The 26,519-nt window shown below is 37.7% G+C and overlaps 1 protein-coding gene across 1 annotated transcript in view; it reads right to left on the bottom strand.

Moving 5' to 3' along the window:
* Window positions 1–26,519, bottom strand: part of FIG4 (FIG4 phosphoinositide 5-phosphatase) — a 103,482-nt gene that overhangs the window by 34,584 nt on the left and 42,379 nt on the right. Inside the window, exons 15-21 of the mRNA XM_019735020.2 lie at window positions 25,423–25,589; window positions 15,450–15,585; window positions 9,952–10,010; window positions 8,595–8,742; window positions 5,967–6,050; window positions 4,037–4,232; window positions 2,986–3,068 (exon numbers count right to left, since the gene is read on the bottom strand). Of these exons, the coding sequence (XP_019590579.2) occupies window positions 2,986–3,068; window positions 4,037–4,232; window positions 5,967–6,050; window positions 8,595–8,742; window positions 9,952–10,010; window positions 15,450–15,585; window positions 25,423–25,589 (873 nt within the window). The remainder of the gene's footprint in view (window positions 1–2,985; window positions 3,069–4,036; window positions 4,233–5,966; window positions 6,051–8,594; window positions 8,743–9,951; window positions 10,011–15,449; window positions 15,586–25,422; window positions 25,590–26,519) is intronic.

Raw genomic sequence — 26,519 nt, 5'->3', positions numbered from 1 at the left:
TCAGGGTTGTGGCTTGTAGTTTTGTTCTAATGTGCCCCTGGGAGGTTACAGGGCAGGATTAAAGGGCTAATTCTCTTTCCACTTTTCTGCTATTTAAAACATTTTCTTTTGATGACTATGGATACTTTTATAAATTTATTTTTAATTAGCTTTTTTAAGGTCAAACAAACTGCTGTAGAACTACCAATTCTTAAATCATTACAATGCTACTGAAAACTTTTAAATAGCTTACTTTTACGGAACTTTTTATCTTTACCAAGTGAACATTTTTGATGCATTTTTTGAAAAGAATGTCACATAATATCTAATATTTGTACAGAACTTGAAACTTACCAAATCATGTACACAATCACTGTCAGAATTTTAAAAAAAAAAAGATTTGGTGGGGGTCTGAGGCTTTGCGGAAGTATGTAGAAAAGTTCTGGGTCTGGTCAAGATAGCAAACCAAAGCTACCAGAAAGGATGAGGGCAAAGGATGGTACAGGGAATAGGGCTCAGCAATTAGAACAAAACCATAAAACCAAGAAATCCTCAGGAGTTTGATGGTGGTTGAGAGTCAACGTAGGAAAAACAGGCAGGAGAGCAGGAAGCTGCGAGACAGGCCTCAGAAGCCAACTCTAGCTGCATCACTTCCCTGCACCATTGTTCTATGGTAGCCCACGTGGGAACTGTGACAGGCTAGCCCACGTGGGAACTGTGACAGGCTAGCCCATGTGGGAACTGTGACAGCCTAGCCCACGTGGGAACTGTGACAGCCTAGCCCACGTGGGAACTGTGACAGCCTAGCCCACGTGGGAACTGTGACAGGCTAGCCAGGATAAGGCACCTTTGTTACAAGCACAAACTTTGGGGGTACCAGCCGAGTGGGTACAGAACTGCAGTGGGAGAGGGCACCTCACAATTTAGGGCAGAACATGGGCTCTTGTCCTGCCCTTGAAGCTCTCCCCTCTAGATCAGAGGATGCGCTAAGAGAGCATTGGGCCCAGCGGGGGCAAAAGGGGATGCCAGTCAGTCCCTGCACATTCTTGGCCACCCCATGGCACAGCTACCCATCCCCCAGACCCTGACGGAGCGAGGCTTCCTCTGCCCACAGCAAGGCCCGTGACCAGTCTCAGAGAGGGGAGATGCCCCTACTGCAGACAGGCAGTCTGCCCATAGGAAGGGGCTACTCACAGAGAGAGGAGGAGATGGCCTGGACCCCAGTCTGCATCATAAGCAGGGGCAGCTGATATTACTAAGAGGATAAAGAGGAAGGTACAGTCTAAGATCACAGCACACCTAGGAAGCACGGGCTAGGGCTCCTGGGTAAGTCACTGAATGGCTCTTTCTGTGCTCTCAGCATATAAAAAGGGATAATAATATCTTTTCAGTCTATTACAGAGCTGTTTGAAAAAACAACTAAAACACAGTAAAGTGTTATACACATCAAAGAAGGAGGTGTTGTTCTTCAGAATATCCAAACCAGAATCTTAGTGCAGGACGTGGATTCCTTCCAGTTCTGAGGTAACCCCTTCCCCACAGGCCTGCCCTTGTACACCTCTTAGATTGTTTCCCGGGGATGTTGTGGCTGAACAAGGCTGTATCTTACTTCTCGAGAAGGGAGAAGTAGAAGTGGGCCTCAGGGCAGCCTGAGTTATTATACAAAGGCTCCAGGTGAAAGTTATGCCTGAAGCAAGAGGTATGTTTTGCTTAATTGAGCCAGAATGTCAGTGCTTGACATGTATACTCACGCTCTCTGCGATAAGCAAAGTCATATTATTCAGTCACGAACCCCAGATAACTCGGGCTGCCAGACCGTGCTGCTTACAAAGACCCACTTCAACTAATGAAGAGTTTTTAGCTGCACTGCTGTGACTGCACGTCTGTGTGTCCAGGAGTGAGGCGGGTGCGGCCGAGTTCTGAGTGACTAAATTGGCTTCTCCTAAGACAGTGATGTAGTCACGCCAGTGCTCTTGCAGTCAAGAATACTGTGCATTTTTGTATTTTACATATGACGTGGGAGATCTTACTAGTTTGAATTAAAAAGCTAACAATATCCAGTTCGATGGATTCTGCAAATGAAATACTCTCCTTAGAAAGAATGGAAGGTCAGTGCTCCTTTATATTATAGAGTTTACATAAGCCAAACTTATATGAATGAAGTGGGATGGTGTTCACATACAGTAATTAAGGCTTCTCAGTGCATGTCCTCTAGGCTGAGGGGGTGTTTCCAGTGGTCTCGTCAGGTTCTTGAGGATTTCTAGGTAAAGGATTCTTTTGAGAATCTGATAACTATGAATCTTCTAAGATACACAAAATTATGTATATTAGTAATTTCAGGGAATGCCTTTTGGTGGATCATGTCCTTTCAGCTAGGTCTGCCTAATAAAGGTAGGTAGCATTCTGAATTGGCATCCTGTGTCACTGCTTCCTTTTTCCTGCTCAGCCACCACTCCCACCAGCGGCCCAGAAATAAAGCGAATGTAAGGTCCTCAATTGTGAATATCCCAGGTTCATTGTATAAGAAGGTACAGATCTTAAGGCTTTGTTAATGCAGAAACGTATATGTACTTCAGTCTGCAGCTTATATGTGCGCAGTGAAAATACATGTACGTATCACTACTTTTTATCACTGAGGGGCACTGAGATAGTCTCAGGCAGTAGACCCTTTAACTCCAAATATAAATCAGTGTTTCCAAATTTGACCTAAACTCTATGACTGTACCACAAGTGGAATTCATTTCCCTCTGTATTGACTGTTTTCAGTTTTTCAAAGTTATACTCTCAGAACTTTCACGATCACTCCCAGACATGTGCATGTACAGAACAGTGAAAAATTAGAGTAACCCAATATAATGTGTCCAGCTGAGGCAGAACAAGGTGACACTGTCTTTTTGTTTTAGCTCTCATACTGTAAACAATTATCCTTTTCACAGTCTATAACTAGATGTTATTGTAATAATAATTTGCATTTTTTTCCTTAATCTCTACATGGAAGTAGTTCACCTTGAATAAATGGAGAGATCTTCTTCTGAGAGGCCATCAAAGAGATTAATTCCATATACCTCTTTCATGGGCTGGACCACATTCTGGGGTTAAAAACAAAAGAACGAGGAAGAATTTTTAGACATCTAGGATATTAATTATGTCCAAAGATGAAGAAAAATGAACCTGTGAATTTTTCCACAAAAGTAATCACAATATTTCTTCAATCTTATTCATTATACTTCTCATTTAAATGTTTTATAAAATCTGATTTCATTTCCATTGAAAATAGTTTACTTTAGGGTAAAAAAACTTAAATAATTACGAGTTATATGATGCAGGAGTTGGCAAACTTTTTCTGTAAAGGGCCAGACAGTAAATATTTTAGGTTCTTTGGGTCATACCATCTCTGCTGCAACTACTCCCACTCTGCTGTTACAGTGCAAAGGCCACCACAGACAACATATAAACAAAAAGGCATGGCTGGGTGCCAATAAAACTTTATTTACAAAAACAGGCAGCAGGCTGGATTTGGCCAATCTGGTTGCAATTTGCTGACTCCTGGAATAATGGATTTAGTTCTTATCACATTTTATTTGCCATCTCTACCTCTAATGACTTTTGGCGAATTCTAGAAATTAAATTTCCCCAAAGCTAGATTCGGTTCTTTTGTTGTTTATGTCCCTTTATTTTCCCTTAATATATTAGTTATATCAAATTGAACAGGATGCATTTCCCACTGAAGCTATGCAAAGATTGTGAGGCCCAGGTCCAAACCCTGTATTCATTCCAACAACGGGCTGCTTAAAGAGGGATAAAATTCTCTTTAAAATTCTGAAGTGATAAGAATTCACCATTATACCTGGGAGCAAAAATATGCCAGTCTTTTCTCAAAATGAAACCATTTGCAATTTTGTCGATGCTAAATGTATTCAGCGCCTCAACCACGGCACATTGGACTAGTGTGAGTGAGATAACGTGACCTTTTCTCAGCCTTTTAACGGAAAGTAGAATTTTAGAGCTCTTTCCTCAGAGCCTCCCGCTGGCCCACACAAGCTCCTCTCCCACACACCTCGGTCACTTTGGCACCGTCTCCCGTGTCGGTCATCTTCACTGGGGTGGAGCGCTGTGACACAGAGCCCTCGTCTTCCCTGTCGGTCCCCGAGTCATCCTCAGAGCTGCTGGACACCGCCTCCTCGCTGGGGGGTGGCGGGGCGCTGGCTGCCGTTTTCCGCTGTAATACAGCTTCTTCTCGATTGCTTTTGTTTCTTTGAAAGATCAATATGGAGGTGAAGCAACTTTAAAGCAAACCCTCAACACGCACTGTGCAGCACTCTACCCCAAAGCCTTAGTCCTGGTGAAGCATAAGAAAATGACTGTGAGAAACTGGTTTCTAAGCTCAAGTTGTGCTAATGGGAAAACCTTAATATTTTACCATGTACAGGTACTGACTTTATATGAATTTGAGCCCTGTTACAAATTCAGAAAATAAACCAGAATGTGAGTGTAAGCCAGTGCAGAAAAGTTTTCTGACCACTTAGTTATTGTGCCTTCCTTTGGTAACTGAAATCAATATTTTCAAAATATATGGTACAATAATAGACTACCTGTTTGAGGTATTAGTAAAATTACCTATAACTTGTAAAAGCTTCAATAGCAAATCCATGTATATTTCCTTCCTTCCTGTGATTTTTATCAATCACAGTATCAGCAGATTATTTGTACCAAAGTAGTGAGTAATTAATGAACATAAACTAAATTTTAAAATTTACTGTTATTAGTAAATAACTATATTTGCTGAACATTCCTTCTAATAGTAAGGGCTAGATGGGGGTGGGGGGAGGAGGGGAACAGAAAAAATACCCAGACTTATAAAAGAATTTACTTTTATTTTAGTTCTAAATTTGAGAGTAGTAAGAATATTGTGTTTTTTGATTCAAAAAATATTTTATAGTAATAATTTTGGCTTTTATTAAAAATGTTTAATATTTCACTCTTTTTAAAAAGTTCTCTGCAAGGGATATAAAATAGCACAATATTTTGAAATGTTCTAGGAAAGGAAAATGTAATACTATCTGACTATGGGTTGGATAGTTTAGAAAATAAATTAGTTTCTACTTTCAACAATTAAAAATTAAAGTTGATAGCATTTCTGTGCCATATACTAATATAGCTGGTTATTTATGTATTTGTCCCAGGAACTCCTTAAATTCTAAACTCCTCAGGACATCCTAGGCTTCTGGCCCAGGGCTTAACATATACTATTTAAAGACACATATTTAAGCCACAGAAATGGTGTGTCTGAAAAATAGTAATATATATTCCATTGTATAAATCACATGTAGCTAGAATCTAATTAGGACCCTATACACACTCCTAAGTATAATTAGGACTTAACACCTACAGTCTGGTCAGGGTCTAGAAGAAATCTTATCACTGTGTTTATTCAGGTCAGAGGCAGTAACAGATTCTCATGCTAGAACACAACACAGTTCACTCCAGTCTCTAAGCATGGAGATGTAAACATGGTTCGTCGTCTTCTCCATATTATTGGATATAAGAAAAAAAGTCTCCCTCAAAACAACGTTACAGTTATATACAGAAAATCTATTAATCTCTCTATCTGAACATATTTGCTTTAATGTTTCCTCAGGATGCAAACAAAAGTAAATACGTTGAATATAAATTTTTACCTAAGTATTTTATGTTGAGGGAAATAGAGGATGTTGACTTATTCATAGGACATACATTATGCCATCTGTGATATTTCTAATTAAAAATGAAAAAACACCATGTGGCTGAAATTCCCATAAATTCTACTTTCCACATTGAATACTTTAGTGATCCCAGTGCTACAAACAAACTACCTGTATAGCTGCAATAAATGGACTGTGCCCCAAACTATGTGACTTGAAGTCATTAGTTTTTGGTGGAAATTACATTGCAAATGCTATCTTATTTTATATGAATCTTTAAAATTTCATTCTATATGCAAATCTTACCCCAACACGGATTTTCCGGTTTCATCTGGTTTACGCACAGTAAATGGACTTGGATCAATGCCAACGGTCTTAGGCATAAAGTCACTGAAGAAAAGAGAAAAAAAATTACATCTGAATCTCTGTCCATCCAGATGATACTGGCTTCCACTCAATTCACATTTGTATACTATTCCTTCTTAGCCCTTGGAGTTCCATATATTCAGAGCCAAGTGTTGTGGGGAGCTTAGGTGGTCAGGGCCATAAAACCCTATGAACTAACGGCACTAGGCAACTTCAATGTTATTAGTCTTCACTGTGAATTTTCTTTATAAGTTAGGAATTTGAGATTTTGTGTACTGGAACAGAGTTGATATCTAAATTACTACTAAGATGTATACCCTCTGGTTAGGTATTACGATTAGTTTTCAGGTATAATTAAACTCATAAAACCCACTGACTTTTTAAAACACTAAGCCACTCGGTTTTATGGACAACGTTTTCATTACACTATACCTCCTAAGGAAGCGGACATAATGATAAAAAATACAGTGGCACAAATTAAAGTATCAACATCTACCTCATTAGGCTAAGGTTCATTCATTAAAACACTGGTGGAACACTTAAATAGAAATTGTTACCACCTACTAAGATAAGCAAAAGCTACTTCCTCACTATGCAACACCTACCTACCTGTCACTGCTGAAGTCAGACCAAACTCCTTACTAGCTGCTAAAAAAAGCAACAGTTATTGGCAAGGATACTGCTCCAAGTGTGATTCAATATTACATTTTTTTGAAGGAAAAGAAAGTAATATTGAATCTGACTCAAAATGCCTCTTTAACAGTTTGAAAATGTTGTTTGTAAAATGTAAGTGGTTTAATTTTTCTTTCTTTTTGAACATGTAGTTTATCCTCATTATCAGTGAACTCCATATTTGAGAATTTGCTTACTCGCTGAAATTTATTTCTAATCCAAAAATCAACATTCAGAGCTTTTGCGATCCCTCCCAGATGTGTGCATGTGCAAAAGTGTGAACAATTAGCGTAAGCCACTGCTCCTGTTCCCAGCTGAGGCAGAACAAGGTGACAGTCTGCCTTTCGGTATTAGCTCTCATGCTGTAAACAAGTATCCTTTCCAGTCTATATGGTGCCATGGTTTTCACATTTTTGTGCTTTGTGTTGGTGATCTCTGTCTAAAATGGCCCCCAAGCATAGTGCTGAAGCTGTCTTGTGTTTTAGAGCACAAGACAGCTGTGTGTTATAGAGAAAATACGTGTGTTAGAGAAGCTTCATTCAGGCAGGAGGCATAGTGCTGTTGCTGTGCGTTCAATGTTAATGAACTGACAATATGTATTAAATAAGGTGTCTTAAAACAGAAACACACAAAACAATGGCTGACGAAAATGTGACCAGTGGCTTTCAGGAACCTAACAGTGTGTTTCCCCTAGGAGCAGGGATTCACTGGTCTCTAATTCAGTGTTTCCAGGAGCTTTATAGAACATAAGTCCTGTAAATACAGAAATCCCATGTATACCTGTATGTACGCATATACCTAACATCATCCTTTGCTGAATTGAAAAATTCTGGAAATGACAATGAGCTTATAGTTAAAACAGCTAAACTTTAACAAGTTTAATTGAAAATGCAAGTAACAACTCCAAACTTTCCATCTAAAACTGAAGCAAAATGTAGAGTGATTTATAGAAAATAAAAACCATAAAACGTTTCCGCATGTACCATGTTAAGCTTAGGCATATATATATATCACACTTGAAGAAAATTTAAAATATAAAAATGTAAACTTCAGCATTAAACATAATAATCAAAAAGTGCTATGCTTTACCTAATTTTCTTATGCTAGTTCTATCATTTTCCTAAAAGGCCCCACACCAAAGTCTAAAAGAGACCCAGAAAAATGCAGTTATGTTCAGGGGTGACAGACCAGGACGGGGAGAGTCTGGAAGCAAGGTCACATGACTTACGAAAGAAAGAATGGAAGATATTTACCCTGAAAAAAATTACTACTGCTTCCTCCAATATCTGGCAGGCTGACCTATAGAAGAATTAGACCGGCAGTGTACCTAATAAAAATAGTAATATAATGGTAGCCACCCTTTATTAGTTACCTACCTGTGTCAGGCACATTAGGCACTTGGCATGTGTGTGTATAGTATTTATGTGTGTAGGTGTGTGCATGTCACACACACCCCTATGTGTAAGAAATGAAGAAACGGAGACTCAAGATATGTTGGATAATTTTCTCAAAGTCACACAGGTAGGCAGTGGCTGGTCTAAGATTCACATCCTGGCCTTTCTAATACCAAAGACTGTTTTTTCCCTGTGAATTATGTTAGCTCTCAACTTCTATGTTTAATGAAAAAAAATTGAGTTTACTTCAAATGACAAAGTGAGACCAGTGAGAGGCAGGTTTCAACGGGTCACAGGGCAGCAATTAACTCCAGTTGTCTAACAATAGAAGGGACTCCCTCCTGAAGTGGTGGGCTCCCCATCACAGGAGGTATTCAGGGGCTGAACCACCACCTGCTAGCAGGCTTGCAGAACAGATTTCGGGTAAAGTAAGACATGTCTCTATAATCCAGGACAACTGCAGCTCCCAAATCCTTACAGAAGCAGAATGCTCGTGACATACCGTGCGGAACTTGTCATAGCCAAGCAAAAGGTATCGTCAAAACTGCTCAGTTCGTACGGTCGGAAGAACTCGTTGTGGATGTCAATCTCTTCTTCGTATTTGTGAAATTTCTTCACTATCAACTTCTTTAAGTTCGCAGCACAGATAACTAAGGGAGATACTGCCTGTTACTCTTTCGATTACATCTAGCAAACATGCCGGTAATTATCAACTGTTTCCAAACAGCACACTGAACAAGGTTCCGTTTCTGTCTTTGGCACTCAGAAAAGAGACAAAATATATGTGCACAGAATATACAACGTAAAGCCGAGTGTCACAGGCTGTAAGGGGGCAGGAGCAAGGAGTTGTTTTAGAAGCCACATTACTCAGCAATTTCAGTTCCTTTCTGTTCTTAAATAAGTGCCCTCTGGCCTTCTAGATAAAAATCGAGCAGCTATTTCACTAAATTTTCTTGTATATTTCAAATCTTGTTTATGGCCAATGTTAAACTGTTAAAAGTCCTTTCCTTTCTTCCAGAAACTTCGTAGCAATATGAGTGATCATTTTGCCCAGAATGTTAAGCTTCCAAATACTTTTTAAAAATCAATTAATTTATTAAGAACTAAAAATCATTTGCTATCTTCTTACTTCATGGTTTCACCACCCAGAGCTGGGATGGTTAACCACGACTACATGGCGTCCCCAACCGGAGCGTTCCAGACGGGCAGTAATCATACTTCCCTTTCACACATAAAAAAAATTGGCTTGCCCAAGGTCAGGGGAGTCAGAAGCAGAACCAGGGCCAAACTGTATTTAAAACTGAGCAGTTATTTAAATTCGGAAACATCATTCTAATGTATTGTACATTGGAGAATATTTTTTAATACAAAAATTTTCCTGCCTTTCTGACCAATTAATAAAATTTAATTTAAACTTTAGTGACTAAAAGATACTTTTATAAACACATCTGTACCTTTTTTCACTGCTTAGGTACAGGAAAAGGTTTTATTGCTCCTTGTAAATGGGTCTTCACTTTCTCCCCATTCCCACCAAATATCTAGAAATACAATCAGTACTAATTTGAAATGATGAAGTAGTATTTTATATCTACTAACCATGTGAGGGACATAACCTAGTAAGTGTAAGACACAATGCAAGGCATTGGCCTACTTAGATAAAAGAAGTTTAAAACAATCCTTGCCCTTAAAAAAGCTGTCTAAGATGTCTCAATCCCCCATTATAACAGCAACATAACACTGAGTAGCTATTCATTTCTTTCTAACAAAATATTATATGCCAAGAATTTAATACTTCAAGCTCATGTAGGAATAATTCCAAAACGTTAGTATGAAAACTAAAAGAGAAAAAGCATACCTACCTTCATCATAAGGCAGGGGTAAATGTTTTATTATCTCTGGTGTCCACCAGTAAGTATAACTATAAAATAAAAAAAAGAAAGATGGATTAAATGTAAATGTTGGTTTTCTACAATTCACTGGATTAAAGGGATTGTATGATTTATGGTAAGATAGTTCCTCATACATCAAAGTTTTTTTTTCTTTTTCTTTTTAAAACACGTTTGTGAAGCTTTTGGCATGGTAAGTCTTCAACATGTTAATTCCTTTCCCAAGCCCTTTCTTGTTTCAACTGTGTCACAGATCTACAAAAATGCCATGAACACATCTGAGAGTCAAGATGTTCTGATGTATTTACTTTTTGCTAAAACAAGATTTGGGTATACTAAGCCAGATTCTATGAGCTGCTGTTACTTGTCCCCAGGGAGGGGACTGGCACCCGGTGAGTGGCAGGGCCTTGGCCGCCAGGATTGGCTTGTACGTAATTATCTGAGAGTTAGATTATCTTTTCTACTCTGCTCTATGTGCATGGGTCTGTGTGTATAGTTACTTAAAACAGTTCAGCAAATTCATGAAGTGAATGGATAGTCCTAAAGAGCAAGTTCCCTCAGAAAATAGAAGAAGCCCTGTTTATCTTTCTAAGTATTCATTACTTGATCAGAGTAATCAAGTGAGAGTAAGGCAGGGAATTTCAATGATCTGCATTTCTGCTTGAACACTCATCTGCTCTGAGCAGAGAATCTGAAAGAGCGTTCTCGCTGAACACTGAATTTCATTATAAATCAAATTCTGATGAAGTGGATATTTAAAGAAAAAATGCTATATCAAAGTTCATGAGAACTAGGAAGGGGAATGATGTGCGGTGGCATATCAAAACTTTTAAAAAAACACCTTTTCAAAAGGTTCAGAAAAAAGAGCCTATGGACAAAAATGCTGAAAATATAATTTTAAAATGAAAGGCTTTCTAAATATAAAATGCTGAGATTATAATCTTGGATAATCCCAATTATGAAGAATGGGGGAGTATTTAAATGAAATAGGCAACACAGAGAACTCTCTTTGGAGATGGCAAGCAGAATATGCGTACATAACCAAGCATGATGAAGAAAGGAAATATGAAACAAAATATACCCAGCTTGGTCAATAAAAAGTAAATATTATAAAAACTTGTTTTAATTCAGAGTGCACCATGTGGAGAAAAAGAATTACGAGATAATCTTGTATTAGTGATTTGAGACCAGGACGTAATTTGTTTCTAAAGAACACTAAACTGTATTTCCTAAGCAAGACAAAGCAACTGAACAATACTTTTTTGGAAGTCCACCTCCTCTAAGTGGGTCTCAGAAGAAAAGAAGCCCAGGAGAAATATGTGCCCTGGGAAAGATGAACTGAGATGGATGAAGGATGAGAGCATGAGACCAAGCCCAGGACGGGGTATCTTCATTACCTCCAGCACCAGGTACATTTATTCAGAGGAAGAACGCCTGCGCCAGGACAGAAACCTCCTTTGGGACCAGGGATCAAAGGAGGGAGATGCAAGGTGGTGTCAGTTCTTTCTCTGTGTATATACAATACCTAGTAAGTTAGCATCTTTTCTCTCTTTCAGTCCCCAGTATTAAGAACGCTCAGTTCCACTGGCTCATATAGAAAGGTTAAGGAGATTAAAAATGACTCTTTAGTTCCCCAAGCTAACTTGGGAGCCCTCTGAAATAACATATATGGACTTTAGCAAAGCAATCAATATTTGTGAACAAGACACAGAAATGTGGGCAGGATGACAGTATAGTTAAGTGATAATAATATAGTAAGTTAACAGCTGTTGAAATGATTCCAACCAAAAATTATGGAACAATTTTAAGGAATTGTCTGGTGGTATTCCACAGGCCAACTACCCTATTTTATTCAACAGTTTTCATCAAAGACTTTTATTAGAATCAAGGTGGCCCAGATGATTAAATGTGAAGAAGCTACAAAGCTACTAAGATGAACAGTTAATAAAAAGGACACACATTTAAATACTTTTTTGGGGAAGCAGTCAAAGCACATATGAGCACGACCAGAGTGCTCCAAGGAACACAGCCTGGTATAAATAAGGCGCGGCAGTGCATGTTAAACAGACTTGGGAGTTCTAACGGACAGGAAGCTCAGCGTTAACACTGATGGCAAGGCTGAAAACAGTTAATGTAATCTTACACTTAATGATAAAAATAGAGTACCAAGGACAGGGGAATAATGGTCCCATAATAGTTGGCACCAATCACACCAAACTCTGACTATGATTGGACCCAGGTTTGGATATCAATTTAAAAAGAACATTGACATTGAATGGAATACATACAGAGGAGAGAATTCTGAAGCTAAAGAGACTTGATACCACAGTATACGAGGAACAGCTGAAGAAAGTGGGGCCATTTAACCTGGAGAAGACGAGATTTTGAGAATGTATGAACTTGTCTTTAAATATTTAAAAGAGGATCAAGTGGATGAGGAAATCATGTTCAGAAGGTCTCAGTGGGTTGAACTAAGATTCGTAGGTAAAGTACAGAGAAGCAGGTCTCAGCATGATATGAGGAAGAATTGTGTAAGTGAACTTTCCGAAACGACTGCCTCCTCAACCAGGCTTGTGATGGATGACAAATGAGGACAAGTCAAGCATAGACCAGATGACCTCTCTCTGGGCAGATACAGAGGAAAGTCCCATAGCAGACAGTGAGGGGAGCCAGGAAACCTCCCAACTCTGAGTCAATGAAATAATTAATGCTTCATATCTAACAACATCTTGGTGACATTATAAACACTTACATGACGGATGCCACAACCTAATTCAGAACAAAGCTTCAATTAGTAGTTTTGAGCCGATCAATAAATGTGGGATTTTGAGTAACAAGTAGTTACCTGTAGGGGACCTGGTTTGGATGAACTCTAGGCAGAGCTAGGTTTATTATTCCTTTATCATTCAATAAAAATATTATTTCAGAATAAATCAATGGTAAACACAGTATAGAATACAGGATTATCACCAAATTTGGAAACAAACAAATACATAATAAAGTTTCTATTTATATTATAATAAGCGATAAAATAACATTACTTAAGTTTCCAGATTTTATGGCCACCTATATGATTTTTAATAAATGTTACAACTAGGGAATGTGATCTATTTAAAGAATAAAAACAATACTGATGTCTATTGGATTTAGTATGTGCTAAGCATTTGTATTATCTCATCTGATTCTCAGAAAAACCTACAAGTTATACACTATTCTCTCTGTTTTACCGATGTGGACAGAGAATCAGACCAGTTACATGACTTGCTCACCGTCTCACGGGTAGTAACTGGAGGCAGTCTCTCCATCACCTGACCGCTTCAAGGCCTTGTTTATTCTGTGTCAGACCCGGTACTAGGTACTTCCCTCACATTTTCTCATTTAATCCGCAAAACAACCTTGTGAGGTATGCAGAGTCATATCCATTTTACAGATGAGAAAACGAGATTTCCAGAGGTTAAGTAGCAGGTCTAAGGTCAAACATTTGCAAAAATTCCAACTCAGCTGCATGCAAGCCTTAAATCCATGCTCTTGTCCTGTTAGTGCCTCTGGCTAAATAGTTCATTTCCTCTGAGAATTATACTGCTTTAACTGTCATCAAAATAATCAGTAAAGGTGAGTGACACTAGAAAGTCCAAAATAAAACACTGAAATTTATCTTACAGAATTTATAACTACTGTTTATAGGCAGTACCAATTTTTGACATGATTAACCAATTTTGGGGATTCTTGACGTTCTGGAGAAAAAAGCAAAAACAACTGAGAAAGAGCCGTATCAGCTACTTCGATAAAACTTTATTTTTAGTAGCAGGCTTGTAGCTGATTCTTGTTAAATCACCTAACTAGCTGAATAATCTGTCAAGATACATTCTCTTCACACCTCAGTATCCTTTTTTCTAGAAAATGGGGATGTAACACCAGCTTCTTTTTATTTCCCCAAATAAGCTCTAACACTGCCTGCCTTACTTATGTAACTCAAGGTAAGCAAGTGGTTTAATTTACCCTTGAAAAATACTAGCTAATTTCTGCAGTAGAAAATCAAGTTTTTGTTGTTTCCAGCTTGTCTTAATATTTTCCATACTTAGAAGCAATATAAAATTTCAGAAAATCAAACACATTTACCCATAGTCAATTGTATCACCAAAGCTAAAATAGGTATTTACGCTCATTTCTCCCCAGATATATGTAATTAGTTCCAATTTTTTTGCTTGTCAGCCAAAATTCACATAGACAATCATTTATGAATATTAAATTTAATGTAAAAACCAGCAGAACTTCATTCATAGGAAAAGTAAGCTCAAGCATTAAGTTGGTTATTCCAGTAATATGCACATATCAGAACAAATCTGAGAAACTTATGAAGTCTGACACTTCCCTAATATTTTAAATATTCCTGAAGTAACACAGAATTTGGTTTAACAGCTGTAACATCCGCATTTATTAATTCACCAGTTATTTGTGGTCTATCCACATAATTAGCACAGACTGTCAATAACCCCTGTAGTGTTTGGGAGGCGTCAGTGCACAAAATAAGGGCTATATCAAACTGGTGCTGTGAGAGAAGAGCATTATGAGAGAACTTGACATTATGGCCTGTGAGCAGAATGGACCAGGCTCCAAACTCATATACATATGTGAAAATTGCGCTTATGGGGCAAAACTGATCATATTAGGACATGACTCCTCAATTAAAACCATGAGTGTTCTCATGAAATCCTCACAATAACTCTGTGAGGCGTGTCCTGTCATTTATATTTTGCAGATGAGGAAAATAAGGCTTAGAGAGGTTAAATAACTAGTCCAAGGGCACACAACTGCAGATACTCAACTCTCTGACCCTGAGGCCCACACTACCTGGTGTCCTGTTAAAACACTTCAGGTAAACAGTTCATCTCTTTTGAGAACATTAATACCAATTTAACTGTCATCAAAATGACCTGACCTGATGAATGACTCTAAAAAGTCCAAATTGAGTGGTAGAGGTGATGGGAGTGGTATCTGCCACTGAAGTCACTGCTCTAGTTTCCTGTCTTTACTAGTATCACCAAGAGTTGGTTGTGCTTCCTGGAGGAAAAGACACTGGAGGAATCCCAAAGTGATGCTACTTAGACACCACCCTTGAAAAACCAAATGCTGACTTCTTAAATGTCAGAATTCTTTAGAGTTCCCCGGTTGTAGGAAGCACTCAAAAATGATGGTGATGGTTTGCTTCAGTGAAGCTAAAACTTACATTCAATAAGGAAGTTCTGAAACTTTGTATCTTGCAGAAAATGCAAAACACCAATTGTTAAGGACAATTTCCCAAACCTACTATCAGGACGTCAACAATACTAAATTCCTCATGGCAAACATGTAGAAAGACTGACTACTTCAGTAATATGTAATTATTTCTCAAAACAAAACAAAAACAAAAAGTTTCATTTTCAAAATAATATCAAATCTGAGTTTACATAGTAGACTAGGAAGAAAAATACCTTCTTGTTGGTAGAAGTCTCATGGTGTTTTTATGATGCAAATAAAAATCTGTTGGAAGTTCCCAGAGATGAGGTTTCCCTTCAGTGGGATGGAAAACTCCCAAGAAGAGATTAATGGCATCTTGTCTGTCAGCATCTAAAAAGCAAAAATACGCATTTCAGGAAATCCATTACTGACATATACAACTCAGAAGAACGTTTTCTCAGGAGAATGAGTACAACTGTGATTTCATGGGATATATCTTTGAAAATAACAGTATTTATACTTCAAAAGCCATACACAAACAAATCTAAAACCAAGATTTTGAGCAGAGTTCAAAATTTGCTTCAAAATGTTTTCTTTTTGCTCCATACCGCTCATAATATAGAGGATACTGCACAGAAACTACTTCTTGAACTTTGAGAGGCTCTTACAAATCTTTAAGAACTGCCATAATACCACAGTGATTTTTAGGATTAAAATATATTCTCACCATTTGTTAGTTTTATTGAAATAAATACATCTCCACTTTACTGCAAAGATAAGCGGAGATATTAGAGACAAATAAAATAACCCATTTCCTACCCATGTTCTGTTGCACATCCTTGAACAAGTTAGTTCACATAGTTTCCACTTTGAATCCTTGAAAAGCTAGTCTCCATTTCTTTAGCAGAGAATGTGTTTACAACATTTCCTGCTCTCCTGCCCCGCCCAGCTGTGGACCTGGCCCATTCCCTTTTGTGTGTGCTAATAAAGGCAGAACAGGCACACTGATAATAGCCTCATTCTAACCATTCAGTCACTCCAAATTACTGACCATGTATGTATATGTTGTATTTCCTCTTCCTCTTCTAATTAAATTTTGGTAAAAATGATGATAAGCTCTGAAGTGGTCTTATAAACTTCCCTTCCCATTCTGCACCGTCTCCCCCCAGCATCCTTTTTTCTTTCCCCTCACTTCCTTCTTTTCATTCTTGTCTCAGAGCTCTAGGTACTCAAGTTTGGGGCAGATATCCACAATATAAATAATGACCTCTTTCTGAAAATGAGCATGGAACTCAAAACATAGCCCAGTACAAATGACTGTTTTTGAAATAACATTATCATAAAATCAATTTTCTTCCAATAGATATTGTGAACACATATACCTGAAATTAGCAACATTGTTCTCATTGGGCTATTTGGTCATTTTAGCAAAAGCAATAAACGCAATATGGTACACCAAACATGTATTTGAGTTATTAGTATTTTGACAGGAAGTATTCCATTAAAACAGCGCTTTCAGGCTAAAAGTAACATATAAATGCGATGTGTTTATATGCTGAATATATTTGGGGGCTTTTTTTGCCATTTGTTGAGAGAAAATATCAAGTATTAAATGATGTAGACATTATCGCATCCTCTTTACACAATACAAAAGTAAACATACTGCTTTTATGGTAATTACATTCCTTATGCTTCTTGAATAGCCTTAATGACACTTATTAACTCATCTATGTGGTACCTCAAAATATCTTAATGCTATCTAGAGAAGCTTTCCATTTTTTAGCCATGTTTTCAAGGAGTTTCTTTCATCCTTTAAACCAAGAGTAGCTTCCTTGAATTTTTAGCAAGTATGAAAAAATATAGGATGTGAGAAACATAACCAAATAAAGAATAGTCCTTCAAAGGATCATAATGAAGACTTCTTGAAGGTACTGCTATTGTTATAACTTAAAATATATCTATGGAGCTTATGGTCACTTGTTAAGCTTGGACTATAAAGCCAGGCCTAATGAGCCTGAAGATTTTTTCCTGGCTCTTTTTGACAGCAAGTAAGACAATCACACTCAGGAAGTACTTGTGGTATTTTGGATATGGACAATAGCCTAAAACAGGGAAGTTCTCTGTAGAATAAAATGATTACCTATTTTTGTACTCAATCATGCTTCAAAGGAAAAAAGAATATGCGCCAATTCAAACTCCATTCAAACAGCTAAACACTAACCAGTTTTATTATACACTGTATTTAAATAGATCAGGCTTGAATATAACAATTCTTTTTAATCAGCCAAAAACTTTATTTTGGAAGTAGAAAATTTGTTATTCTAATATTTTATTAAGTGTGTGATAAAAGGGCCCTGACATCAGTAATGAAAAGGAACATTATTTGACTGTCATAAGAGCTGCTGCAAGGCTGAGTAGATAAAGATAGAAAAGTGATCCCTGGGATTTGGCAATGTGGGAATAGTCGGTGATTTTGACAAGCACAGTTTCAGTGGCATGACAGAGCAGTGAAGCAGATGGAGAGAATAGGATTTAAGAGAGGAAACAGGCAGGCAGATAATTCTTTCAAGAGGTTTTGCTTATGTAGAGAAATGGGATGTGGGATTAAGGATAGAAGGAAAGGTAAGATGGAAAACACTAAGGTGTGCTTTCATGCTAATGGAAAAAAGGCAGTAGAGAGGGAGAAACTGACCAGGTACAGCAATGAGAACATAATTACGGGACTGCAGGAGGGAAGGGATTTCAGAGCACAGTAGAGGGGGCAGGGCCACTCCAAGCACAATAACACAACACAAGGTAGCAACTATGGATGCCATAAGGGCAGGTTCTGCATTTGGTGGTAAGACAAAGCGGGAGTTCACCTCAATGACTTATTTTCTCGAAGCAAGGTCATCAGCTGAGATTGGAGTGCTATAGGATTAGAGAAAGGACAGGTATGAAATGGTTGTTTTGGAGAGTGGGAGCATGAACATACCAAGGAAATGTAGTATAGTAGCTGTCACGCTGTTTTTAGTGTCCTTTGGAAAACTGCAGTCAGTTTAAACTGAAAGTAAGTAGTAAGTTAAAACTTTTTCTTTTGCCACATTTAATTGTGGGAGAGATGGGTAGCTGTGTTTTAATGAGAGTTACTAATGCTATTTAAAATGTCATTAAAGCAAAACATGTTTCCAATTGTCCTCTTTCCGTATAGCCAAAGCTTATTCACTCTAAACATGCTGTTGGAAGAATGACCTTAGGAGGCTGTCTCACGCTTCTTGATAAACTAAAATGCTCAGCATGCTCCCTGGCATTTACCTCTTTCAGTGATGAGCAGAAAGAAAAACAGTTCCACTACCTTATAGTACTATCATAATGCTAGATGATACCATCTGGACAGTTTTCTGTAATTACTGTTTTCTGTACATGGTAAGCTTTAAAGTCTTTACCCTGAGAGCTTTTTTATTTTAAAATCTCTGTTTGAGGAGGCTATGATTCCCCTCCATGCATGCATACACACACGCTTACATTTAAACTGTACGTGTGTATATATGTATGTTTGTATGTATATATACAGATCTATTATTAACTGCTGTAGATATCCTATTTTTTTCCTTATAATAGTATTTAAATTCAGTGAGCCTCAGCAAAAAAAATTCAGGCTTACAAAAATGTAAATGTAAAAAAAAAAAAAATCAGAAAGAGCTTAACAACGTCCTTAAGGCAATTATAATTACAAAGCTCTTCCTAATATCCAAAGTGAATATCTAGGTACCTCTTCCTTCCTTGTTGGCATCCGTCAACTGATTATGTAATCAGTTATGTTAGAAATGAAAAGATGCTTCTTAGAGACAAACCTCAGAGCCTGCTAATATGTGAAGCCTTAGGAACAGTTTTTAAAATGAGTTCGAAAGGAAGTCAGGTGGGTTGTCCATATAGCATCAATCTATCTAATACAAACCAACAATAAAATTCCTAACAACCTAATTTCAAATATCTTCCTGCTTACCTACAGGCATAACATGAGGACATTAAGTTTTAAAGTCATCTTGAGTGCTTTAAAGAATATGGTTCTATAAATATATTATTATATAATATTCATTGTAATTTAAAAATAAGTTGTACACCCCAATGACACCATGCTTCTCAAAATAAAGTCCATTTTAGCACCATTATTCATAAAATAATTCCTGTAAAGTAATTCCCATCATACTAGTTCCTCTTTCAGTTGTGCATGTGATTTTACCTTGCCTTTCCACTTCTGCATGTTACTATTTTATAAAAGTTTTAGGGCAGCCAGTTAGTTCAGTTGGGTAGAATGTGTTGCTACGGTACTAACACCAAGGTTGCCAGTTCAATCCCTACATGGGCCACTTTGATCTGCACCCTTCTTTAAAAAGAAAAGGAAGGAAAATTTTTATTAAATTCATTGGGGTGACATTGGTTAGTAAAATTATATAGGTTTCAAGTACACATTTCTGTAATACATCATCTACATATTGCATTGTATGTTCACCACCTAAAGTCAGTTCTCCTTCCATCACCATATACTTGACCTCCTTTCCCCTCTTCTACCGCCCTCTTCCCCCCTTACCCACTGGTAACCTGTTGTCTGTGTCTATGATTTTTTGTTTGTTTGTCTTGTTCGTTTGTTGTTTTCAGTTTTATATCCCACATATAAGTGAAGTCATATGGTTCTCAACTTTTTCTGTCTGACTTATTTCTCTTAGAATGATAATCTCAAGATCCACCCATGTTGTCACAAACGGCAATACTTCATCTTTTCTAATGGCTGAGTAATATTCCATTGTATATACTCGTATGTACCACATCTTCTTTATCCAATTATCTATCGAAGGACATGTTGGTTGTTTCCATGTCTTGGCCACCATGAATAATGCTGCAGTGAACATAGGGGTACATATATCTTTACGGATAAATGTTTTCAGATTTTTTTGCATAGATACCCAAAAGAGGGATTGCTGGGTCGTATGGTAATTCTATTCTTAATTTTTTGAGGAACCTCCACACTGTTTTCCGTAGTGGCTGTACCAATTTATATTCCCACCAGCAGTGTATGAGCGTTCCTTTTTCTCCACAACCTCTCCAACACTTGTTACTTGTCTTGTTGATAATAGCCATTCTAACAGGTATAAGGTAGTATCTCACTGTGGTTTTGATTTGCATTTCTCTAATAACTAATGAGGTTGAGCATTTTTTCATATTATCTGTTGGCCGTTTGTATGTCTTCTTGGGAGAAGCTTCTGTTTAGGTCTTCTGCCCATTTTTTAATTGGATTGTTTGTTTTTTTGTTGTTGAATTGTATGAGTTCTTTATATATTTGGGATATTAGCCCCTTATTGAAGCTGTTATTTGCAATATCTTCTCCCATCTGGTTGTTTTCTTGATAATTTCATTTGCTGTGTGGAAGTCTTTTAGTTTGACATAGTCCCATTCATTTATTTTTTACTTTTACTTCCCTTGGCTTTGAGGTCAATTTCATAAAATCCCCTTTGAACCCAAGGTCCCTAAGTTTAGTACCTACGCTTTCTTCAATGCAATTTATTTTTTCAGGTCTTATGTTTAGGTCTTTGATCTATTTTAATTTTGGTATATGGTGACAGATAGCAGTCTATCTTCATTCTTTTGCACGTGGCTTTCCAATTTTCCCAGCACCATTTACTGAAGTGGCTTTCTTTTCTCCATTGTATGTTTTGGCTCCTTTGGCTAAAATTAACTCCCTATGTATATGTAGGTTTATTTCTGGGCTCTCAGTTTTATTCTATTGGTCTGTGTGTCCGTTTTTCTGTGAATACCATGCTGTTTTGATTATTGTCACTTTGTAGTATAAACTGAATTCAGGAAGTGTGATACCACCAGTCTTGCTCTTTTTCCTCAGGATTGCTTTAGCTATTTGGGGTCTTCTGTGATTCCACACAAATCTGATGATTTTTTTGTTCTACTTCTTTAAAAAATGCCACTGGGATTTTGATGGGGATTGCATTAAATCTGTATATTGCTTTGGGTAATATGGCCATTTTAACTATGTTGATTCTTCCAATCCATGAGCATGGAATATCTTTCCATTTCTTTGTGTCCTCTTAGTTTTCAGTGTATAGGCCCTACACATCCTTTAAGTTTATTCCTAGGTATTTTATTCTTCTTGTTGTACTTGCAAAAGTTTTTTTTTTTTTTCATTTCTTTTTCTGAAATTTCATTTTTAGTATGTAGAAATGCAATGGATTTTTGTGCATTGATTTTGTATCCTGCAACTTTACTGTATTTGTTTATTGCTTCTAATAGCCTTTTGGTGGAGTCCTTAGGGTTTTCTAGATTTCTCCTGCTGTTTTTTGTTTTGTCTTGTTTTTTTTATTTTTTTTGCAGTTGATCTCCAATTTCAAAGCACTGTAATTGGAGAATATGCTTGGTATGATTTCAATCTCCTTAAATTTGCTGAGGCTAGTTTTGTGTCTGAACATATGGTCTGCCCTTGAGAATGTTCCATGTACACTAGTAAAGAATGTTTAGTCTGGTGCTCTAGGATGAAGGGCTCTGTAAATGGCAATTATGTTCATTTGGTCTAATGTGTTATTTAAGGCTGATATTTCCTTACTGATTTTCTGTTTAGATGCTCTATCCAAAGCTGTCAATGGAGTATTTAGGTCTCCTACTATTAATTGTATTGTCCCTTACTATAACTGTGTTTTTGTCAGTTTCTCCCTTTAGTTCTTAGTAGTTGCTTTATATATTTTGGTGCTCCCTGATTGGGAGCACATATAATGATGAGTGTTATGTCTTCTTGTTGTGTTGTCCCCTTTATCACCATGAAATGCCCATGTTTGTCTCTTGTTACCTTTTTTATCCTGAAGTCTGTTTTGTCAGATGTAAGTATGGCTACACCCACATTTCCCTGGATACCATTTACTTGGAGTATCGTTTTCCACCCTTTCACTTTGAGTCTATATTTGTCCTTGCAGCTGAGATGTGTCTCTTGAAGGCAGCATATGGTTGGGTTTTGTTTTTTGATTCAATCTGCTACTCTGTCCTTGTTATTGGTGCGTTCAGGCCATTTACATTTAAGGTGATTCTTGATATGTAAGGATTTCCTGTAGTCATTGTATCTTTTGTTTTCTGGTAGCTCAGTGTCTCCATTGTTTCTTTGCCTTTGTGTTTCTGCCTGTTATTTAACTTTGGTGGTATTCTATGGATTTTTTCCTGTTTCCTCTTTTTTTAATGTTGAGTGTTTTTGTTTTTTGGGTTTTTTTGAGTGGTTACCACTAAGTTTACAGTATACATTGAGCTTACCCAGAGTAGTACAATGGGCAGAGTAGTACAGTGAATTCTAAAGAAACGATCTGAGCAGCCTAAGAGTGCCACTGATAGGCTACATATTATTAGGCTGACATACTTAGTCCTACCAATGTTTCAATTCAGGGAAAAGGGGGAATTTGGTAGGACCTAGGTAACAAATTAACTCATGCATTTATTAATTCATCCCACAAATATTTAGTCTGCCACAAGCAAGCCTTGGGGGCACCATAGTAAACAAGCTGTATATGGAGCTCTCAGGTCTCATTGTGGGGGGTGGGGTAGATATGGAAAACAATTAATTGCATAGTTAATGATTTAACTGTAATTGTGCCAACTGCCACAAAGGAAAAGTACAGAATTCTACACCAAAAATTGGAGGACCTTCCTTGAGAAAGTGAAAGTAGAGTGAGCTCTAAGGCCTGGCTAGGAATTAACTAGAAGAAGCTTGCTTGCAGTCATGTGTTCCAGTAGGTGGAACAGCATATGATTAAGGAGCCTCTGGCAAAAAGAAGTATAACTTAGGAACCTATGAGAAGGACGGTGTGTCTGGGGAGTAGCGATGGAGGATGGAAATAGGAGTGAATGCCAGGATGTCAAGGTAGGCAGGGCCAGGCCGTGTAGAACCTCTAGGTCTGTCTTGTACTCCTTCCTGCACCCACAAAGTTGCCAACCAGTTTCTGACTCCCCCATAGTGTGTGACTAGGGAAGGTACTTGGTGTGGTAGAGTCCAAAGTGGCCTCCATGATGTCCACCTCCTGGTCTTCATACCATAGTGTAATACTCTCTGCTATGGAGTGAACTCTGTCTCCCCCAAAATATACATTGACGTCTTAATCCCCAATACCCATGAAGGTGATCTTATTTGGAAATAAGGTCTTTGCAGATGTAATCAAATTAAGATGATGTCATACTGAATTAGGGTGGGCGCTGATGCGATATGACTGGTGTCCTTATAAGAACAGGGAAATTTGACAGACACATGAAGGAGGAAGGCCATGTGACAACAGATTGAAGTGCTGTAGTTGCAAGCCCTGGAACAGCAAGGATTGCTGGCAAAACTACCAGAAGGTAGGGAGAAGTAAGGATTCTCCCCTACGGGTTTCAGAGGGAGCCTAGTTCGGCTACCGACTTGATTTTGGATTTCTAGCCTCCGGAACTATGAGATAACAAATTTCTATTGTTGTAAGTCACCCAGTTTGTGCTGTTTTGTTATAGCAACCCTAGGAAATGTATACAGATTTCCCTTGTGTGTTGGTGGGATATGGCAAAGGGATAGGATGTCACACTTATGGTTACATTAGTTATATAAGACTGTCTTGCTAGAAGACTCATCCTAAAACTCTTTCCCATGCTGGATGTGAAGAGGCAAGCTGCTATGAGTCCTACAACACAAGGAACTATAAGGAATTGAATTCCAACAAACACACGATGGGGACAGTCGCTCCTTCCCTAGTCAGACCTCCAGATGATATCCCAGCCTGGCTGACATCTTGACTGCAGCTTTGTGAGACTCTATGCAGAGAACACAGTTAAGTTGTGCCTGGACTTCTAACCCACAAAAATCATAAAATAATAAATGCATGATGTTTTGAGCTGCTAAGTTTTTAGTAGTTTGTTACACAGCATAGAAAACTAATATTCTTGAACAGTAGCACAGGAAACTGGCTTTGCATTCTCTCTGGGCATGGAAAATGTTGAAAGATGACTCTTGTGGATGCTTTCATGCCCACTTCTGAGGTTCCCATCACTGGGTCTCTCCTGCAGTTCCCTTGCTATGGGCACAGGCATCTTTCATATTAGTCAGTTTCTTGCACCTCCTTCCTTAGGAATCCAGTGATCGCCTTATCCTGATTCTTGCTGTTAGGATCCCTCTGGCCAGGACTTAGGCCAACCCCATATCAGCACCCTTCTCCATGAGGTCTAGATCTGGTCACCAGTAAACACTTAACTAGTAAACACATGGCCCAACCAACTCTAGGAGGGCAGGCCATTGCCAACATGGCAGCCGTCACCTCAGCCCCTCCATCTGCTTCAGTCTGCTCCACAGGAGCCCAAAGCCAACAGCTCCAACCACAGGACACATTGCACTTGCCCAGTCAAGCCTGTTCTAAGCTTAAGGTGAAAGAGTGACAGTCACTGCGTGGCAACAGTTTGCTGCAAAGTATCTCTTTAGCAATCTGCCTTCTTCACATCCTGTAAACATTTTTATCCTTGATCTGGTTCAAGAGCCTAAGACTCACAGAATCAGTCACTGAGCACTTTCTTTGTAAATTCTGTGCATGGGGATTTATCTCACAATCACTTTGGTCTGTGATATCTATTATGTTGGAAATTCCATCAGAATGGAGGCAGGAAAAGTAACATTTTTAACAACCTGTTACTTTTAGTATTCACAAGTCATAAAATAAGAAAATAATTTACTGTTAATGTTATCATTCATTTCTAACTGTGCTGTTTTGTTAATAGCACCCCTAGGAAACGTATACAGATTTCCCTTGTGTGTTGGTGGGATATGGCAAAGGGATAGGATTCATTTCTAACATTATTTAAATAAACACAGTGATATTTATATTCTTAGACAATTGTCAAGATTATGAACTCTATTTAAAAAATTATTCAACACACTCAAACACTTTTATCTATGTATTGCAAGCAGAAATATAGGAGACAGAAGTCAAGGAATCAAAGTATTTTGCATTATGTAAAAGTTCCAGTTATGAGTAGCAAAATGCAAAAGTGCCCCATTTAAAATACAAAGTTGATTCATTTACTGAACAAATGTTTACTGAGTACCTTCTCAGTGACAGACTATTTTATTTAAACTTTTTAAATATTTAATTTTGAATTTTACTTAACCAGATAGCTAAAAAAAAAAAGTGTATGTATAAGAAAAACGCACATTGGGATGAGACTTAGAAATGCCTAATGCTCCAGAATTACCTGAAAAAGCATTGCTGTAATATCTAGACAGGGTCTGCATGATGTCTTTTGAGTGCTGGGTCCACGGCGCTATCTTTCTGTAGGTTTTTACACGATGAACAAGTTGAGAACCACCATACTGAAGGGACAAGGTATCCCCATGATCTTCATAGAGTTCCTCAAATAACCTAAGCAAAAAAACCACAGATATTAAATAATTTTAGAAAAAGTGTCACACATGTTATTTACTTAGCCACAAACACAAAATATGTCTTATTTTAGTAATTCTCTGAACCTTTCCTGTCAAGAAGATTCGTGAACATCTTGAATAGAAATGCAAATGCAAAATACATTATATTTTATAGAAATAGTCTATTGAGCAACAAAGTCACAGAAAACAGTAAAAAAGAAGTGGGGCACCAAAAATATAACCCACCAAAGCCAGACCAAGCTGGTTCTAACCTTATTAAAAGATGCCTGTATCCAATCATCTATCGAAGGACACTTTGTTTCCATGTCTTGGCCACCATGAATAATGCTGCAGTGAATATAGGGGTACATATGTCTATACAGAAAAAAAATGTTTTCAGATTTTTTGGATAAATACCCAGAAGAGGCATTCCTGGGTCACATGGTAATTCTATTCTTAATTTTTCTGAGGAACCTCCATACTGCCTTCCATAGCGACTGCACCAATTTACATTCCCACCAGCGGTATATAGGAGTTCCTTTTTCCTTTTTCTCCACAGCCTCTCCAACAGTTGTTATAAGTTTTGTTGATAATAGCCATTCTAACTGGTGTGAGGTGATAGCTCATTGTGGTTTTGATTTGCATTTCCCTAATAGCTAGTGAAGTTGAGCACTTTTTCATATATCTCTTAGCTGTTTGTTTGTCTTAGAAAAAGTGTCTGTTCAGGTCTCCTGCCCATTTTTTAATTGGATTGTTTGGTTTTTCATTGTAGAGTTATATGAGTTCTTTATATATTTTGGATATTAGCCAAGGTGTCCTTCCATAGATGATTGGATAAAGATGTGGTACATATATACAATGAAATATTACTCGACCATAAGAGAAGATGAAATACTGCCATTTGTAACAACATGGATGGATCTTGAGA

The sequence above is a fragment of the Rhinolophus sinicus genome, linkage group LG05 (genome assembly GCF_036562045.2).
Source record: "Rhinolophus sinicus isolate RSC01 linkage group LG05, ASM3656204v1, whole genome shotgun sequence".
NCBI lineage: Eukaryota > Metazoa > Chordata > Mammalia > Chiroptera > Rhinolophidae > Rhinolophus > Rhinolophus sinicus.
The sequence above is the reverse complement of the archived record's forward strand: the minus strand, read 5'-3'. Positions and strand labels throughout refer to the sequence as shown.